Source organism: Ziziphus jujuba, chromosome 7 (assembly GCF_031755915.1).
Source record: "Ziziphus jujuba cultivar Dongzao chromosome 7, ASM3175591v1".
Taxonomy (NCBI): domain Eukaryota; kingdom Viridiplantae; phylum Streptophyta; class Magnoliopsida; order Rosales; family Rhamnaceae; genus Ziziphus; species Ziziphus jujuba.
In genome coordinates, this window is record NC_083385.1 from 9,281,912 (window position 1) to 9,300,292 (window position 18,381).

General features: G+C 35.8%; 5 protein-coding genes and 1 non-coding gene across 8 annotated transcripts; 2 read left to right on the plus strand and 4 right to left on the minus strand.

The window, feature by feature from the left end:
- Positions 1–7: 7 nt before the first annotated feature.
- On the plus strand, positions 8–2,641 carry LOC107424422 (L-ascorbate peroxidase 3-like). 2 transcript variants are annotated; one of them, XM_060819075.1, is made up of 9 exons: positions 8–362; positions 539–663; positions 785–834; positions 1,138–1,203; positions 1,333–1,381; positions 1,654–1,736; positions 1,860–1,939; positions 2,043–2,145; positions 2,256–2,429. In XM_060819075.1, the coding sequence occupies exons 1-9, from the start codon at positions 250–252 to the stop codon at positions 2,289–2,291; spliced, it is 705 nt and encodes a 234-aa protein (XP_060675058.1). In that variant the 5' UTR covers positions 8–249; the 3' UTR covers positions 2,292–2,429. The 2 variants fall into 2 exon arrangements, with proteins under 2 accessions (XP_060675058.1, XP_048335321.2); XM_048479364.2 differs by having other exon boundaries at positions 13–362; positions 2,234–2,641.
- LOC107424450 (protein POLLENLESS 3-LIKE 2) lies at positions 2,613–4,908 on the minus strand. The gene is made up of 4 exons (XM_016034262.4): positions 4,550–4,908; positions 4,232–4,444; positions 3,959–4,114; positions 2,613–3,872 (listed from the first exon to the last, which is right to left on the minus strand). Exons 1-4 carry the CDS (start codon positions 4,715–4,717, stop codon positions 2,898–2,900), a joined length of 1,512 nt encoding a protein of 503 aa, XP_015889748.3. The 5' UTR covers positions 4,718–4,908; the 3' UTR covers positions 2,613–2,897.
- An 862-nt stretch (positions 4,909–5,770) lies between these two features.
- Positions 5,771–7,951, minus strand: LOC107405608 (uncharacterized). The gene is made up of 3 exons (XM_048479387.2): positions 7,811–7,951; positions 6,384–6,497; positions 5,771–6,143 (listed from the first exon to the last, which is right to left on the minus strand). Exons 1-3 carry the CDS (start codon positions 7,826–7,828, stop codon positions 6,015–6,017), a joined length of 261 nt encoding a protein of 86 aa, XP_048335344.1. The 5' UTR covers positions 7,829–7,951; the 3' UTR covers positions 5,771–6,014.
- TRNAI-AAU (transfer RNA isoleucine (anticodon AAU)) lies at positions 7,933–8,006 on the plus strand. Its single transcript has one exon. It is a non-coding gene; the product is annotated as a tRNA-Ile (tRNA).
- A 617-nt stretch (positions 8,007–8,623) lies between these two features.
- Positions 8,624–11,028, minus strand: LOC107424431 (proteasome subunit alpha type-7). Its single transcript, XM_016034239.4, has 3 exons — positions 10,705–11,028; positions 9,417–9,831; positions 8,624–9,007 (listed from the first exon to the last, which is right to left on the minus strand). Exons 1-3 carry the CDS (start codon positions 10,875–10,877, stop codon positions 8,846–8,848), a joined length of 750 nt encoding a protein of 249 aa, XP_015889725.2. The 5' UTR covers positions 10,878–11,028; the 3' UTR covers positions 8,624–8,845.
- Positions 11,029–11,592: 564 nt separating this feature from the next.
- LOC107424418 (histidine kinase 1) lies at positions 11,593–18,070 on the minus strand. Of its 2 annotated transcripts, none has more exons than XM_016034223.4 (13): positions 17,585–18,070; positions 16,817–17,059; positions 15,927–16,727; positions 15,475–15,722; positions 15,155–15,314; positions 14,669–14,795; positions 14,492–14,581; positions 14,217–14,411; positions 14,040–14,109; positions 13,895–13,937; positions 13,592–13,732; positions 12,241–13,425; positions 11,593–12,126 (listed from the first exon to the last, which is right to left on the minus strand). In XM_016034223.4, the coding sequence occupies exons 1-13, from the start codon at positions 17,834–17,836 to the stop codon at positions 11,884–11,886; spliced, it is 3,798 nt and encodes a 1,265-aa protein (XP_015889709.3). In that variant the 5' UTR covers positions 17,837–18,070; the 3' UTR covers positions 11,593–11,883. The 2 variants fall into 2 exon arrangements, with proteins under 2 accessions (XP_015889709.3, XP_015889710.3); XM_016034224.4 differs by having other exon boundaries at positions 15,927–16,724; positions 17,585–18,064.
- Between the last annotated feature and the right edge of the window lie 311 nt (positions 18,071–18,381).

Consider the following 18,381-nt stretch of genomic DNA (forward strand, 5'->3'; position numbering starts at 1 on the left):
AATTTCGACAGGAGATATAAAACAATATTCTAGCAAGAAGCCTTTGTTCCATTCAACATAAAAGTAAGATTCCTTTTCTTCATGGGTAGGCTTGCGAAAAACTTTACTGCAATCCTTCTTTTGTTCTGATTCTCTTCTTTTTAAATTTTCCCTTGCAATTATAAATCCCAGCAAAACATTTTTACTCCATTCAATGCATTGCTATTCTTTCTTGAGAACAAATAATTTCTGGTCGGTTAACCTGCTTTCATGGCGGCACCAGTAGTGGACGCAGAGTACCTAAAGGAAATCGAAAAGGCTCGCCGCGACCTCCGTGCTCTCATCTCCAGCAAGCAATGTGCTCCTATCATGCTTCGCCTAGCGTAAAACAATCTAACCCTTCTAACTTTTTCATTCTTTGTTTTTGCTTGTTTGTTTGGGTGCCTAGAAAATTCGGGAAAACAAAGGAAAATGAAAATTTTAAGCATGGCAACATGAGTACATAACCAAATTAACGTAAACTTTAATTAAATTTATATAACATTGCGCCATGCGGCAGGTGGCATGATGCTGGAACATACGATGCTAAAGCAAAAACAGGAGGGCCAAATGGCTCCATCAGGAACGTAGAAGAGTTAAATCAAAGCGCAAACAATGGTTTGAAAATCGCTGTTGATTTATGTGGTGAGCTTTTGTTACTCAGTCTGGTTATACCACTAATATTAATCAAATGAAGACATAATAAAATGATTGTAGATTCTGAGTTAAAAATTGATAGGTATTTTATCGCTTTATGTATTTTCAGAAGAAGTGAAAGCTAAACATCCAAAAATTACGTACGCAGACCTTTACCAGGTAATTATTTTTTTTTTATTTTTTTTCAAAAATATTATATGTTCTTTTCATTAGTCAGTTAAATGCTAATTTCATTAATAGCATCTTCTTCACCTAATAAATGAAATGTATAGATAGATAAGCTTCAGCCTTAAAAAATCTTTATTCTCATATATATATATATATATATATATATTTAAGCAAAATGCCAAAATGAATTAGAAGTATTTTTTATTAATATTTAATATAAAATCAGATTGGAAATTAATATTTTTAATTTAAATATACAGCGGCTGACTCAATTTCAAAATTTGTAATTTTCAGCTCGCTGGAATTGTGGCAGTCGAGGTCACTGGGGGTCCATCTATTGACTTTGTTCCAGGTAGAAAGGTATAATATATATATATATATATATATATATATATATATATATATATGCTTTATTAAATCCCTTTAGAAATAATTTAATTAATTATTAATTTATTGCCCTCTTAATAAATCTATTGGTCTCTCCACCAGGATTCAGATGCATCTCCAGATGAAGGACGTCTTCCAGATGCTGAACAAGGTATCTCACAATTGGTTTTCTAATAGCTGATTTATATAAAATCTTCCTTTGTAATTGAGTATATATATATGATATATGTATATATATGCCTAGACAAAAAAGAGTGAATGAAAAGCTACCTGACCATAACACCTTGTCGGAAAAAGTGAATTAATTCACTGTGAATGTAAAGTTATAAGGTGCAAACCCACGTAACTTCAAGAGTGGAGGAGAATATACATATAGAGATTTAGTAATGACAAATTTATATGCTTTTAATTTGTTTTGCTCAGGTCCATCACATTTAAGGAATGTATTCTATCGCATGGGACTATCTGACAGGGACATTGTGGCGCTGTCTGGAGGCCATACATTGGTTACATTATTTTTCCCCCCTTCAAATATTAAAATTGGATTAAGTTATATACTATTGTATCCGACATATAATATTAATATATATATATATATATATATTATATTTATCGTTTTAATTCTATAGGGAAGGGCACATAAGGATAGATCAGGCTTCGATGGTCCATGGACAAAAGAGCCTTTGAAGTTCGACAACTCGTATTTCAAGTGAGAAATTAGAAAATTCATCACTGCTTCAGAGTTAACTATTTAAAAAGAAAAACAACTTAATTATATGTATAACAATTGACAATATAGTTATTGTGAATAGGGAACTGTTGAAAGGGGAAACAAAGGGACTGTTGAAACTTCCTACTGACAAAGCTCTAATTGAGGATCCTAAGTTCCGAATCTATGTTGAACAATATGCAAAGGTAGAATTGCCAAACCAGTTTTGGAAATTAAATTGGAGGAATTGAATTTACTTAAAACCATTTTTGCTTTGCATTATTATTATGGCAGGATGAAGATGTATTTTTCACAGATTATGCAGCATCACACAAGAAGCTATCAGAATTAGGCTTCACACCACCTTCCTCTGCTTCAAAGAGGACTACACTAAGAGGAGTTGTCATTGCCATTGGTTTTGCCTTACTTGTCACAGCTTTATCCATAGGATCAGATTACATTTGGGATACTAGGGCTCCCCATGTTTAAATTCAAAATTTCAAACAAATAAGTCAAAAGTCTTTACTGAAACAATGTAACTAAATAATCCAACAGTTGGGATAATTCAAATATTGCATTCTTCATTTGTTATATATATATATATATATATATATATATATATATATATGTATATATTTATTTATTTATGAAAATGTAAATAAACTAGACAAAATATAAAATACATTAATTAATTTTATTTTATTCAGGGGCCTAATTTTTTTTTTTTCTTTTTCTCTTTCTGGCCTAATAGGTCATAAAGAAAATTAAATTAAGCCGGTTCTGCTACTACATCTCTACACGTAGGAACTTCTACAATTAATTGAATACACTTAATGCTCTTTAGAGAAGCAGACTCAGAGGAGAACAAGTTTATCTCCCCACCCTAACAAAAGCTACAGAACTTGTTGAAATTAAATTAGTTAAAAAAAATAAAAAAGCAATAAAAGAATAATTAGAGTCAGGCCCTTGGACTGAGTGAGAGAGTAATATCTTGGAAAACCTTGAGCCTCTTTTCAATCTTCCCCTGAATGATTCCTGAGGTGTTGTTGTTCTTGATTTCATTTGCTGATGAACCAAGAACAGCAGCAATTATTGCATCTTCAAAGTCCTTGTTATCAGGCAACAAATCTGTGAGCTTCTTGTTGTTGTCCCCTGTTTCTTCACTCACAAAAGAAAGCCTTCTGGCCTTACTATTCTCTGGATTTCCTGATCCCACAACAGGCTTTGCCATCACCATCGCCGTCGCCGTCGCCGTCGCCGTCTTCTCTCCCACATCGATTAGTCTCATCGAACTCGCTTCATTTCCGGACCTTGTTCTCTTAAGGGTCTCCGGGAATTGATTCCCTGGTGGGGCTTGTGCCACTGGATCTTTCATGTATTTTGTTGAGTAAAATGGCTGAGCAGCAATGTTCAGTGAGTTTGCCGCAAGTGGAGGAACTTGCTTCACAACACTCTTCTGCTGAGGAACAACAACCATCTGGTTTGCCACTAATAAATTGGAATTGATATTCTCGTCTGCAAAATCATCTTGTTGTTGGGTGGTTTTTGTTGATTCTGTTGGAGGGAAACTGGCATGGTCCTTGCAGGGCTGAGGTTGCCAAATGGATGAAGAGCCTAGGAAGGCATCGAAAAGCCTGCTTTGTTCCACTCTGTCCCCTCCCTTATTCAGCAATTCGGATTCAAGGTCCTTGAGCATCTGCTGTGCTCTTTCGTAGGCTTTGAGATGAGAATCTGTGCCTCTTGGTCCGTCAGCAACTGCGGGTTTAACACGGCGCAGATTCTCTTTGGCCTCGGTGATTCTTCCTTGTTTCATCAAACAGATACCAAGATTGCACATCTTGTTATTGTCTGGTGCGATGGTTAGTGCCCGCCGATACGCATCTTCGGCTTCGATGTAGTTGTTCTGCTGCATCAATGCCCACCCCAAGTTTCCCTGTAATCAAATATAGAATTGAACTTCTCAGTAATCAGAATTTAAAATACTCTGAATTTTTCTGAAGCAAACTGAATTTTTCTTACCAGTAATCTAGTCGCTTCTTGCTCCACAGAGACCTGGAATTTCTTTCCCTGGGATCTGGCAGTCTTGGTTCGCTTTCCATTGAAAGCCAGGCCTTGTTGAATTAAGTACAATTTGTGCCTCAAAAGTGCTATCTGGTCATCTAATCTACCACATCTCTGTAGGAAAAATTTTACCCAGAATGATTAATTAGCCAAATAAGAACAAAAGATTTAAATTTGAAAAATAAAATGTTGAAGCCTAAATCGCTAGATATAAGCTTTGAATGAAATTACCTTGTAAAGATCCAAAAGAATGTTATCAAGTGATTCTTGGGCTTGATCTGAACACCGATGTCTTAGCGATTTAATGGCTTCAATGGCTTCTTCAGCCCGATTCTGTTGCTTCATCACGATGGCCATGTCCTTGAGAGCACTATCCACTCTATCCCCAGCATTAATGGCAGCCCAGAACAAAGGAACCGCCTTCTCTGGATCCTTATCCACCAACTGATCAAAAAGAAATTTTAAAAGATAACCCGGAAATGAGAACAAAATCAAAGCAAAAAACTAGTAATTTCCTCAACCAGAATTGAAAAGACCCAGAAAGCTTGCCTGGACATTCTTGGCTCTGACATAAGGAGTATCGCCTACTGGGACTTTGTGGGTGACATGGAAGGACTCGGAGCGAGTTCTTGAAACTCCGAGAGGCTTGGCTGGTGAAGTAGGAGCCGATTTGGTGGGTCTAAAACCAGGCGGGGCGTTCCACATATCTTGCAACATCCTTTGGGGATTTTGTGTATTTGCAGCGAGCGAAGCTTTTGGATGAAGAAGATAAATATATATATATATATATATATATGGAAACGAAGTCCCCGAGAGAGAATTAGAACCCAAGACGATGAAGAAGAAAGAGTGGAAAGAGATGAGAGAGAGTGATGAAAGGGGACAGAAGAGGAATGAAGAGCGGCTTGGATTTTAGAAGCGCAATAGGAGAATAAAAGATATTTGAATTTTCGACCGTTAGAAGTTACCGTTCTACGAACTAGCCGTTGGGAGTCTTCTAAACGTACCGAAAAATATGAGATTTGCGTATCTGCACGTGTCTAGAGTTTTGCTTATTTCCCCTGAATTTTGACAAAATGAACTAAAACCCCAAAATTTAAGGAAGTCTAGAAAAACAAATTAAGGCGGAAAAAAGAGACATATTTTCTTCTCCCAGGGATTTTTTTTAAATAAAAATACCTTTAAATGTTTTTTTTTATTTTATATATATATATATATTTTGGGTGAATCATCAAAGGCTTTTCTTTTTCTAATAAAAATACCATTTATAAAGTCACTTTGATTTTTTTTTTCTTTTTTTAAAGTTTTATGAAATAAATTGCAAACTTCAACCAAAGTGAGAGCCTGAACAAAAATAAAAGATCAAAATTATGTTTAAAAAAAAAAAAGAAAAAAAACAACATAATTGTGTTGGATTATATAGGGGTCAAACAAAACAAAAATATGTGGGTTTTTAAAACAAGCCTTCATGTTAGCTTTGACAGAGTTGGGATATTAAAAAGGTATACCGTGTTTACGCTTATTCGTAACTAGTATTTCAACTCTTATTCATATTGGCTTCAATGGGCAAACAAATTTTGTGTCATACAATTTGCCCAACTTCAAATATTTCAATGTCAATTGTAGTTTTGTTTTCCTTCCTAGGACTGTTGTTTTCTTCATTTCTTATCTTTCAGAGCCATTTCTTCTGCAAACTATAAAAGTTCTTTAGAATTTTTGTTCAATTTCAACTGATCAAATGCTTCAAACATTGCATTATTCATTTGTTCATAAAAGAAAAAGTGGTGACTTTCCTTCATATCTAAATAAATAAATGACGACAATTGACACACATTTAAAGAAAGTGTAAAAAGAAACAAGGACCTTGCTACCTTAGTCAAGCCAATACATCCAATACACTATAAAGGCAAAGCCCAAAAAAAAAAAAAAAAAAAAATTGTAAACAATACACTATTTTTACTTATATAGAAATACTATTTAATGCCTCATTTTTTCTTTCTGCCAATGATACAAACTATAGTGCCCGGAAACTGTCTGCTTTATCAAGTCTAGCTGTACCGGAGCTTGATGATTCACCCATTGCATCAGGAGACGCTACTGTCTGGGATTCCTTTTTCAGTGAAGTTGGCAATCCCGAAATCTCCTGAAAAAAATCAAAACAACAAACATCCACAAGAAAATATCAAAAACATGGCAATATACGGCCAAGAGTCACAAACTCTATTATGGACTTGGAAAGAAATCAAATGAACTATATATGACATAGGAACCCATATTCATTAACATAATATATTTGAAAGAATTCTACCCAAAAAAAAGAAAAAAAAAAAAAAAAATATTTGTAAAAAGCACATACATCCAAAATCAAAATCTCCTACTTTACCTTCATTAGATGCAACCTCAAGTCACAGGGTCGAACTTGATTTCCAATGCATGCCATTACAAATTTCGAGTACTGAAACAGTACATCAGCAGCAGCTTGCTTTTTCTCTTCGATCTGAAAAATGAAAGCCAACCGTGAGGGGCTTAACTATCTCAACAGTTGAAAATGCAGCTCATTAGATTCTTAGCACCAATAACCATGTAAATAGAAAACCACATGAAACCAAAATTGCACTTTTTTCTTATTTCTGAAGCCCACCACCGTATTTAAGTTGTTCAAACTTGTTAAGATACCAGAGGTTCATTATTGCGAAAGTCCCTATTCCAACTGGCAAAGGAGAAGAGATATGCAAGGTGACAGAGACTCAAACGCTCTATGATATCACTGCATTATACACCCCCACCACACACCACACCCCACCCCACCCCCACAAAAAAATTGTTTTCTAGCCAATTAGTGCAATGGTGACAGTTAGAAGCAAAAAACAATAGAAGAAAGCAAAATGAGATATACTGGATATTAGCTAGACATCCACATGATACACAATTCCCAAAATCATACAGAGTACCCAAAAAAAAATGACTTTTGGATTCTATGCCCAAAAATTTTTGATATCCTTATACTGCTAAACATGACTGTTAAAATCTAATTCCTTTTAAGCATATTGGAGAAAAATAATAATCTCATATCATTCATGACTACAGAGTGCACTACGTGTTTGGTTTCCAGAAGAATGAGGTAAAAACAAAAAAAAAAAAAAAAAAAAAAAAAAAAAATAGTAATAAAGAAACCATGTATAAGCATACATATAATTTCATATACCTCGTTCATTCAAAGAATCAAACAAACCTTCAAAAAAATAAATAAATAAAATAAAAATAAAACGAACCCTTAATTCCCCAACCAGGGAAGCAAAGGTAAAAATTCCATTCAGAATTCGACACAAAAACCACAGATAACGTTCCTACAACTTTGTAATCCACGAAAACTATAAATCTAGGAAACAGCCGGAAACTTGAAAACCTTCAATGAAATATAACTATTTTTTTTTTTTTTAAATCTACAGAAAACACCCAATTAAAAGAGAGAGACAGGGAGAGAAAGGAAAACAATTAACAAGTAAAATCAAACGGTGAAGTACAGCGCCATAACTGAATTGCCCAAAAAAGATGATAACTTGGTTGAATTGCATAATTGAATTCATAATTTCCAATCCTAAGCTACATAATCAGGAGGTATGGCAAAGATTAGATTACTGGGTTCAAAATTAAAGTAAATCAGCAACAAAAGGCTTATGCTTGGGAGGTGGAATTAGTTGCTAACACAAAGACGAATTTTTTATAAGAAATACCAACTTAAAAAAGAGAAAACGAAAAGCCAAAAAAAAAAAAAAAAAAAGAAGACATTTAGGGTTTCAGATGACGCACCTCGTAATCTTCCTTCATGACTGAAACCGCGTTCTACTTCTCAAATTGGGAATTAGAACCTTTAAATGACCAAAAAATACTCGTAAGATGCTGACATAGGAAAAGAGAACACGATTGCACGTGGCCTATTAGCTCAGTTGGTTAGAGCGTCGTGCTAATAACGCGAAGGTCGCAGGTTCGAGACCTGCATGGGCCAATTTGTATTTCTATTATTTTATTTTTTTGTTTTTAACTTCCGTTTGTCCTTTTATTTCTAGAAAAATATTCTAGTAAATTAAATCTGAATTTCTGAAACCTCTCAATATATTACTTAATGGAAATGCTTCTCAAGCACTAAAAGTTTTTAAAAACATTAATTATATTTGCAAATCTTCATATCTAAACCATCGTTTTAACATTTTCTATAGGTTAGATATTTGTCTAGACTTTCAAATATTGTTTTCCAGTGTTCAATATGGTATGATAAAATCTCAATTTATATTTTAATCGTTTTATTTTTTGAACTTCGTTTGTCCTTTTACTCTTCAAATGATATTCTAGTAAATTCAATTTGAATTTCTAGCACGTCTCAATATAACTTTTATTAGTTAATGGAAATGCTTCTCAAGCACTAAATCATCAATTTTAGTTTCGATTCTATATACATGTTGCCATAAAAAAAGATGATGTAAAATTTACACCCCATCTATGTTCAAGAAGAATAGGTGAAGCATCAATTTCAAGAGGGCTCAGTCAAACAGACCGATCAAATTTTCTAAACGAATAGTTCAAAAAAATTAGAGATTATTGTGAAAGCTTCTAGCAATCAGGAACTTTCCAAATAAAATCATTTCATACCCATATGCAGACACAAGCTGAATAATGACTACTGAGTGTCAAAGCTCATAACTATAGTATTCCCAAATAGCACACAAAATGCCGAAGGTAATTATCATTTTAAGCCACAGATTGTGCAAATTAAGACTCTGAAAGAACGCAAGAAGAAGGTAACAAGTACAAGAAAAATAAACTAGCAAACGATAGTAGGAAACAGGATTATGTCTCCTTTGGAGGGGCCTTCTTCGCAGCTTCAGCAGCAGCTTTCTCTGCTTCAATCTCAGCAACAATAGCATCGATTTCAGCTTCTTCAAGCTGTCGCAGGCCATGCTCCTTTGTCATTGCAGCAACTTCTATGTTCTTGCCCCCACTCTCTACAACCTAAAATTAAAATATACCCCATTGAAAAGTCAAATATGCTTTTCAGAGAATATGATATCAAAAGATGCAGAACAGTGTACCAGCATTGGGACAGCATTACCATAAGGCCAATGCATACTCATCCCTAGTAAGAACATATTCCTCACAAATAAACATCTAAAATTTGATGCCAGAGGTCACTTCAGTATTTAGCCTGAGCTATATCGTTGTTTTTTCAGCAAGCACTTCCAGCTAAAACAACAGATATATATAGTTGTTCATTCCTCAGGTATTCATGCAAAATTATTAAGTTTTAGTTCTTAAAAGTTAGCAGTTGTAGCATTCTAATGTTATACCATAACAAGTTCATAGAATATTATAAAAGAACATAAGCAACAAACAGAAGAACATGAAAAAAAAAATGCCGTACCTCAAGTAAAGCACGAATTGCAAGCTTTATGGTTTCTTGTCCAGAAGTCTCTTTGTAGTTCTTCTCCAGAAACTCCCTTATTGAATTAGAGTTTCTCCCAGTTGCATTAGCTTTCCATGCTGAAAATGTTCCAGAAGGATCTGTCTGATATAGTGCAGGTGCATTTGTGTATGGATCAAAGCCAATAATCAAAGTTGAAAGGCCAAATGGTCTAACACCACCACTTTGTGTGTACTTTTGCTGAAGGCCAGCAATATAGCGTGTTATATACTCGACAGTTACTGGATCCTCAACTGTCAGCCTATGGCTTTGACATTCAATCCTGGCCTTGTTTATCAAGACGCGAGCATCTGCTTTGAGCCCAGCACAAGCTAATGCAATGTGATCGTCCAGGTTCACAATCTTCCTTACCGTTCTGCACAAAAAAAATACAGAAAAGTCAACACAGGACAACTATGAGAAAATGCACGAAACATAATAGGCAGCATAAGCAAATTTATAACCCAGAATGCATCCTAGAAAAGTTAATTTTAACAGATGATATTGCTCAATGACGGTTCTCCATGGACAGAAGATACAATTTACCCTTCCTCCAAAATAGAAAAAGACCCCAATCATGTGCGCGTACACGCAAGCACTCGAACAAAACAAAAATAGATTTTGAAATGGAACTTTTGATTAGGATAACTAATATTTCGTAGATATGGGCACTCCAAAAATTTGAAATCCGTTAAGAAGTATTTTTTGTTTAATTTTTAGAGTAGCATCTCAGATGTGCCTCATACAACTTGTTTGTCATGACACCCAATCTTCAAAGATTGTCACCTCTCAGTTTCTATTTACAAAAGATCACTCATCAAGAGGCCAACTTGCACCACATAAATTCTAATGGAAAAGCAAGATCCCAAAGCAGACAACTCCATTAGGAACTCTCTACCAGGCTTCTTTTTCAATAGCAAAAAGATCCTAAAATACGTTGGGCCCAATTATGCATCAAAAGTAACTAAACCTAGACGCACATTTCTCAGTAGCGTGCCAATAGGAGTGAACTTTACTATAAATCAGACACACAAACAAGAGCTATATCAGAAAACAACTAAGGAAAAAATTTGAAGGCCACGAAATCAAATCAAACAGATATCAATATGCAAATACAGTGAAACAAAAATCTAGAGCAAAAAATCAAGGTCACACAAAACCCTAAGCCGAACTTCCAATTCTCCGTCCTCCTAGATTAATCGAAGAAAGAAAACACATTAGATTTTGTTGAGGAAGAGAAAGAGAGTACCTGGAGTCTTGAAGCTTGGTGGCGGACTTCTTCTCGACGCCGAGGACGATGGTGTCCGTGCCGCGGACGCCGACGGCGGCGTTACCCTTCCGCACGGCTTCTAACGCGTATTCGACTTGGAAGAGATGGCCGTCCGGTGAAAATACCGTTATAGCCCTGTCGTACCTTGCCATCTTTGAGCTTTTCTCTTACTCTTTCTCCTTTGATCTGTGTGTGTAGTCTGTCTTTCGTGCCGGTCGCTGCTCAAACTCAACTCTTTCGATTTGTATGTTTCTTTTTGGGAGTTTAATTGTCCCCCAAGCCAACTCTGTCTTTCCTTTGCCAAAATATAATAAAAATTAAAATTATGACTTTTTGACGGGGGGGAATTTGGATCTGGTGAAGCAGGGCTTTTGGGTAATTTCTCCAAATAACGAATGAAATAATGCCGCGTCGATAACACCTAGTTACTGTAGTCACTTCATATTGTTGCCATTTTTTGAGAACATAATAATTATTGGTTTTAACGAATTATTATTTTTTTTCTTTGAACATATTCCCAAATTTTAACATATAATTGTTTATAACTCAATGCGGTAATTGTTTTTGCTTTGGATTAACTCACATCGATTTTTTGCTTTTTAATTTTTTTTTTTTTAAGAATAAAAATATAATACCCACCATCATATATCACCAGGATACCCAATTGAAATGTCTTATTAACTTACAGATCTTACAAATTGGACCGTCGAATTGGACTACTCTTATTCATACGGATTGATAAAGCAATATAGTGCTCCCAATTTGCATGTGATTGTCCAATATAGATGGACATTATTTTTCTAATCTAAACTATGATATATATATAGATTAAATAAGTTTCGTGAAACAAACAGCAAAGTCAGCAAATTTAGGAGCAAGTAGATATTCTGATTCTGCTTTTATTTAGTGGGGCATGTCAACCTTTGATTTACAAAATTTACAGGAAAATTGGATACGAAAATGTACACATTAAGTTGTACTCTCCGTATTTAAAAAAAAAAAAAAAAGGTAAAAAACAAAAAAGTTGCACTCTCCAAAAACTAGGATTACTATATAATATATATAAGATAATATAATTATTCGTATAAATATTAGGTCTGATGGCCGCTTAAGGCAATTATTTTATTTAGTAGCCTTAATTTTGCAAAACGTCAAGAGTTAGGCTGTTGGTTGTTGTTGTTGTTGTTGCTGTGTTGTTTTAGTGAGTGAAAGAATGGTGGAGACCATGAGCTTGTAATCAATCGGCTTTGTTAGATAAGCATCCATGCCCACCTCCAAGCATTTGGCTTCGTCCGATGACATTGCATGAGCTGTTAACGCCACAATGGGAATGTGTAAACCGCTTCCTTCTTCTGATTTCCTTATTGCTTTTGTTGCCTCATAACCATCCATTTTTGGCATCTGGGAAGAAAAAATATACAACTTTACCACTGTGAACTAAAAATCCTTATGAAAAATGGCATACTAGTAAACATGTTTAATGTAAACAATTTCTTTTTCTCCTCGACTACTTACCTGACAATCCATCAGGATCAAGTCAAATGAAGGTCGGTCCCAATTTTCTTTCTGTGAACTGGAATATGCATCTTTCTCATACAACTCTTCTCGGCTCTCTTCTGAGTTAAACAGGCAATTCAGAGCGTCTACTGCTTGCAATCCATCACCAACAGCGGTTACTGTAGCCCCCATTTTCTCCAGCATTATGGTTGCAACTCTCTGAAGGACTGGCGTATCTTCTGCGAGGAGTATCCGTAGGCCCTCGAGAGATTTCTGTGCATTCACAGCTTTACTTGAATATAATCTTCCTTGCTCTTTAGAACAGCTGCTCGTATGTTGTTCTTCATATCCGGGATTTTTGGATTCTGGTTCTGTCGAAATGGATATTTCTCTGGTATAGTGCAGCTCAGATTCCTTATCTTCCGTGTTATGTATGTTAGGCACAATCTCTTGTGTATCCTTTTCCCTCAACTTATTTTCTTTTGGAAATTGTTGAACCAATTCAACTAAGCAGTTGTTCACTGTCCGGTATTTGGAAGAACAAGGATTTGCCAAACTTTCACTTTGTTTTTCTCCATGTGGAGATGCACTTGTTGATTTAGAGCTACTAATTTCAGCCATATCAGAATCATCAGAGCTGGCAGTGTCAAACTGAGAGGAATCGATTTCAAGGCATTCATGCAAATCACCTTCTTTTGCTGTACTTCTCGCATTCAAACTTCTCCTCTGCAGTTCGAGATTTCTCTCTTTTATGACAGCCTCCAGAATATGGATCATCTTTGCCTTGTATAGCGGTTTATTAACCATCAATGCATGGCCTTTTCTGCGGAGCTCCATTTTTACAGCATTGGAGGTATCATGGTTTAGCATCCAAGCAAACTTTGCCTTCCCAGAGTATTTGTCAAGGAAGTTTAGCTGTTCCTTCCATATATCAGTGCTCAAGTCAAGTAGTCCGACGTCCACAACCATGACAAAAGATGGGTTCCTCATTTCATTTATGTTTTGTAACTCAGTTCTCAAAGGTTCACTTACATACTGCAAGTCAAAGCCTTTGTTTGGGGCTGAGTTTCTGGCTTGAAATAGTTGGCGAAGAATTTGTGTCAGTTCATTCCATTCAGATGCTTGCAAAGTGAGGACACCATTTTTCCGCAACCACTGTGACATAATCAATCTTCCCATGTTGCCATGCAGTGCAAGCAGCACCTGTATTCGCATTTTTAAACCATTAGCACTCCTTTTGATGGTGTCATACATATATAATGGTTATTTCATTTGTGAATAACGGCAGAACAAGCTCATCCGAGTATAGATTTTTTTTTTATCTCAACTAAAATTATGAAACTAGTTAAGAAAAAGAAATTTTGCTTACCACTACACCATGCTTTGCAAAATCTACTTGGCAATGATGTTCTGTGCTACCGACTGGCGTATTTAGAACCATATATAGTTGCATAAGAGTTCCCGGTCCAGTCTTCTTTACAACCTTGATTTCTCCACCCATCTTATGAACCTGTCATCACCAGTATAAACATAAATTGAAGGAAATGAAGCAGGAAATATTTCAACCAGTCTCTCCCTTCTCCTTCTCCTCACCAATATGAATTTCTAGTTCCATTTTTATTTGTTTTGTCATGAGTGATGATTTTACATAGTTGAATAGAATTAAACTCACCAGAGTTCGCACAATACAGAGTCCAAGACCAGTCCCACCATGCCTGAAAATAGAAACACAGAGAGAGCTCTATCTATTAGTTGGGAATTTCCAATTGACAAATTCATCACTCAACTGTGGACTGAAAGAGGTTTAAATTATGTACGTTCTAGTTGTTGAGGGATCTGCTTGCTCAAAGCTTTCGAATACTGACTCCCATTTGCTTGGATCAATCCCTGCAATATAAGAGGAAGAAAAGGATATTTAGTTATCCTGAAAAGAAGTTTTATGAGAAAAAGAATGGATTTCTTCTTATGCTTTTAGACTGTCTCAAGATTCATACCACAGCCTGTATCATCAACTTCAAACCAAAGAATCATTTTGTTATCTTTCTTAGGGGTCTTCTGTGTATGGTTTCCTTGATGTCTCAACTTCATCTTATGTGCACACCATGATTTCTTTTGATCAAGAGTGAACTTCTCAGTATTGCTAAATGTGTTCATGTTCTGAGACCATCCTCTAATTATAATATGACCAGCTGAAAAAGATTTGCAACAATTAGTTATGAAACATATATAACTTTATTATCAAAATCAGCAATACAAGAGTATAACTTACATGTTGTGAACTTGATCGAATTGCTGATTAGATTTGCAAATACTTGAACAACTCTTGCAGAGTCTCCTCGGACTAATTTTGGCATATCATCTGAAATTTATATTGATTGGCATCAAAGTTCATAAACAAAAATAAAATGAAATTAATTAGCTCCCCATGTGGAAATTAATGTTATACCTGAGAGATCTAAGACAGTCTCCACATTGTGGTTGATGCACTGCACAGAGAACATATCAACAAGCCCCTCAAGCTCTCTTCCCAAGTCAAATTCAGTTTCTTCTAACACCAGCTTTCCAGATTCAACCTATACAATATTTTTGGTCAGAACTTCAGTCTACGGAATAAATTGTAGGCACCAAGAGACTTTTTATTGAAAATTTCACAATATTTTTTCACAGAAGGAGCAAACAAATATTGATGAATTCATGTACGCCTTTTTCTTGAATAAAGATCAGAAGAAAGCAACAGGTTATCCGATCAAGATACAGTTATGTATTGCTGGTTTAATTTCTTTCTTACCGTCTGGTCTCATATACCAATGGTATAATGGCAATTTGTTACTTTATTAACATCTTGTGTTTCATGACAGCAGAAGGCAATCATATTTTGTTCATGGGTAAGGAAAAGCTGATGAAACATCATCAGCTTTTCTGTATAGCTTACCTTGCTCAGATCCAATATGTTGTTGAGGAGTCGAAGTAGAGCTGTTGAGCATTTTCTAATCTGGGTGACTGTAGCATACTGTTCATTTGTGAGGCAGTCATCACATATAAGAATGTCCAGCAACCCTATGACTGCAGCCATCGGTGTCCTTAATTCATGACTGCGGGGCCACAAAGTCATCCATTTGGTTAGCACAGTTTGGGATAGTGACCGAGCCATTATTTTAAGTCTAAGATAAAAATCTGACCTAAAAAGTTGCATAGCATGCAAAAAAGATACAGTTTCTTTCAAATCATGAGAAAACAAGTTTAAATGCCCACCTCATATTTGCCAGAAATTGGCTTTTGTAGTTGCTAGATGCCTCTGCCCTTCTTCTTGCATCAAGATGACTTATGAGCTCTGCTCTTAGTTTCATTTCCTTCGATACTCCATTTGTCAGAATGAAAATGCAAATACATCCGATCACTAAGATACATAAGGATGCAGATATCAGTATGATCAATGTTTTGAAGGCTCTCTCATCTACCTTCCCCATTATATATTTTCTTGGAATGATGATCACACCCACCTGCATAGCATGTAACTCATTTTAGTTTCTTACATGGAAGGAAAGTAAAGTAGGATTTCCTTTTCGATTAAATTTTTATCATTCAATGAATTCTCTGTCCTTGTTCAAAATAATTGTGGAATCTGAGGCCTACCATACAAGTTGCAGTAAACATAGAAAGTAAAAGTGAAATACAGTGGAAAGACTGAACAGATCAAATATTACCAGAGGAAGCCTCTTTAAATCTAGAAAAAACGAGTCGATGTAGTATTGCTGGTGACCTAGCTTGGCCTTCTCAACATGAACCTCATGAATAGGAGGAAAATTATTGCCATAGGTTTTCTGCAACCACTCAGCTCCCATCCTTATTATACGATCCTCAGAATTATTAGCCATCATAAGCTCAGGTCCTTTTGATGTATTTATTAAGAGAGGAGCATTTGTGGAAGTAGCAAGCAAGTAACCTGCACGAGAGGTCAAATAGATATGCCCACTATGAAACTCCACAAGTTCTTTCATCAGCTGGCCTACACTATATAGCGCTGTTGTGACACCCACTACAGCTACTATACTTTTATTGGAAGCATCCATAACCGGCAGTGCAGCCGAAAGCAAAGGTGAATCCATGGATTTGCTCACCGCCACATGCCATGTAGCTACCCCATCTGGTACTTCTGAAAGGCCTGCAATGTTTATTAGATCGTCCGGTGGGATTTTAGTTGCTTTTCCTATTTTCTCACCGCTGATCGGATCTAGCGGTTCACGATACCAAATTGCAGAGATGTTGCCATGTATGTTCTGGTCATTCCACCCTTGTTGTGATGACAGTAGATTAGTATCATAACTCCCAGTGGCACTGATTGAATAGTTCACAATATCAGAGTAAATATAGAATGTATTGTTACTCCTGTGATCTCTATGAAATGCCTGGACAAAACCATTTCTGTAATTGATAGTAATTGCATTGAGAGCTTTCCGACTAGCAAAGAGTGCCCATGTTACATCTTTCATTGATTGATAAAGCTGCTAAGAGTAGAAAGTTAATGAAGAAAAAGTACTTGCAAACAATGACATGGTTTGGTGAAAAAAAAAAAAAAGAAGACTTAAGAACCAACCTCAACTTGTTCTGCTTGAGTTGTGGGCTTGTTGTACCTTCTGATAACATACTCCGAAAGCTTAACCTGAGCTGTTGTTATTTCAGAAGTTGAATTCAAGATGTTCCACATCCTTAAAATGGGACGTTGAAGAAGTTCGTATCGAAGGTCATATGCCAAGCTGTTAAGGGATTTAGCAGTATAGATCCTTGTAAAATGCCATGTCAGAATGGTTAGCAGCCCAATTAAAATTGCTAGCATGACCTGCATAAGACCAATTATATAAGACTGTTAACAAAATCAAATAGGATTGTGACTTTCTGGGAGATAGTACACATGGAAACTGATTTTACTTGATAGCAAACCCCTTTGAATAACTAAGAGGAATAAATTCCTTATCATGAAGTCAAAAGGAGAAACTAACAAATCCTCCTCTGACAAAATGTAAACAAGGGACTGATGAAGGTTTAGAAATATTTGGAAAGGTCAAGGACAAATATAGAATCATTGGTATCTCATGCAGCTAGGACAAATGGTGACCTTATAATTTCAGTCAACTCGGACCAGTTAAGCTTAAGAACCTCTAAAAGATTTTTGTTTTGAAACTAGACTGCTGGGTTTATTCAATCTCGAACTTTTCTCCTTTCCATGTCCTACTCTAGATTACTATCAACTATAATATGAATATGCTGAATCTTATATAAATAAGTTGAACGAACTTCTGAACAATATTTATAATAGAACTTCTAACAAAACTGAGATTAATTAAAAATGAAAAATTTAACCAACCATGATGGCGAGCCGAGCTACAAAAACGCTGTAGTATGAAGATAGGCAATAAGTATTTGCATACTGGAACTCTTCACGTTCAACATCCCTATGAAAAATTCTCCTGCCGTGGGGAGCTGTGTTCCTTCTCCAAGAGGTAGCAAAACCAGAAATTCTGTCAAACACCTTTCTTAAAGGAGTAGCCATTGGTGTGCTCCGAGTTTGAGAACATTCAGAACTTTCAGAAGGAGTTTCCTCTACCTTTTCTGCCATAATTATTCTGAAACTATAAAGTATGCATCACCAAGAACTTGTTGTATATGTATGTGTCTCAGAGAGAGAGAGAGATATGGAAAGAAAGAGAGAGAAAGAGTAGGGTGTTTATAATATATATTGGTTCTTGTGTCATTTCCCACTTTTTGGGGGCAAGAGGTACATCTGCTTGCAATTTCAGTAAGTGGCTGTGGTGTTTTATTCCTTACCCACAGCATCGTTGACACATCTCCCACCTTTTCCATTTTCCACTAAACCAAATTCGACCGTTGAAGTCATTTCTGACCTTGGTTGAAAATATTTTCAGGCCCATCATAAAAGTAAAACCTTCTTAACCTTTCTCTACAGTCAATTTTTGACCTGTATAACATGCTATACCATGCAGTGGATCAGTGAAGATTTAAAAGAATTTTTGGCCTGTATAACATGCGATACCATGCAGTGGATCAGTGAAGATTTAAAAAAGTCTCACTTTTCACTGCTTCAAAAGAATTCTTTATGTGCTAGAAATATTATTCTAACCTATATGTGATTTAATCTCTTTA

Excerpts from the sequence above, each read along its gene's own strand:
- LOC107424422 (XM_048479364.2), top strand. The coding sequence starts at position 250 with ATGGCGGCACCAGTAGTGGACGCAGAGTACCTAAAGGAAATCGAAAAG. Across the intron at positions 835-1,137 it reads CGTACGCAGACCTTTACCAG|CTCGCTGGAATTGTGGCAGT; the intron begins GTAATTATTTTT and ends TGTAATTTTCAG. Across the intron at positions 1,940-2,042 it reads TTCGACAACTCGTATTTCAA|GGAACTGTTGAAAGGGGAAA; the intron begins GTGAGAAATTAG and ends TATTGTGAATAG.
- LOC107424450 (XM_016034262.4), bottom strand. The coding sequence starts at position 4,717 with ATGTTGCAAGATATGTGGAACGCCCCGCCTGGTTTTAGACCCACCAAA. Across the intron at positions 4,115-4,231 it reads TTCTTTTGGATCTTTACAAG|AGATGTGGTAGATTAGATGA; the intron begins GTAATTTCATTC and ends TTTTTCCTACAG. Across the intron at positions 3,873-3,958 it reads AAGAAGCGACTAGATTACTG|GGAAACTTGGGGTGGGCATT; the intron begins GTAAGAAAAATT and ends ATTTGATTACAG.
- LOC107405608 (XM_048479387.2), bottom strand. Across the intron at positions 6,144-6,383 it reads TGAGGTTGCATCTAATGAAG|GAGATTTCGGGATTGCCAAC; the intron begins GTAAAGTAGGAG and ends GATTTTTTTCAG.
- LOC107424431 (XM_016034239.4), bottom strand. The coding sequence starts at position 10,877 with ATGGCAAGGTACGACAGGGCTATAACGGTATTTTCACCGGACGGCCAT. Across the intron at positions 9,832-10,704 it reads ACCAAGCTTCAAGACTCCAG|AACGGTAAGGAAGATTGTGA; the intron begins GTACTCTCTTTC and ends TTTTTTGTGCAG. Across the intron at positions 9,008-9,416 it reads CAATTCGTGCTTTACTTGAG|GTTGTAGAGAGTGGGGGCAA; the intron begins GTACGGCATTTT and ends TTTTAATTTTAG.
- LOC107424418 (XM_016034223.4), bottom strand. The coding sequence starts at position 17,836 with ATGGCAGAAAAGGTAGAGGAAACTCCTTCTGAAAGTTCTGAATGTTCT. Across the intron at positions 17,060-17,584 it reads TAGCTCGGCTCGCCATCATG|GTCATGCTAGCAATTTTAAT; the intron begins GTTGGTTAAATT and ends GGTCTTATGCAG. Across the intron at positions 14,412-14,491 it reads TTCGATCAAGTTCACAACAT|CTGGTCATATTATAATTAGA; the intron begins GTAAGTTATACT and ends AATCTTTTTCAG.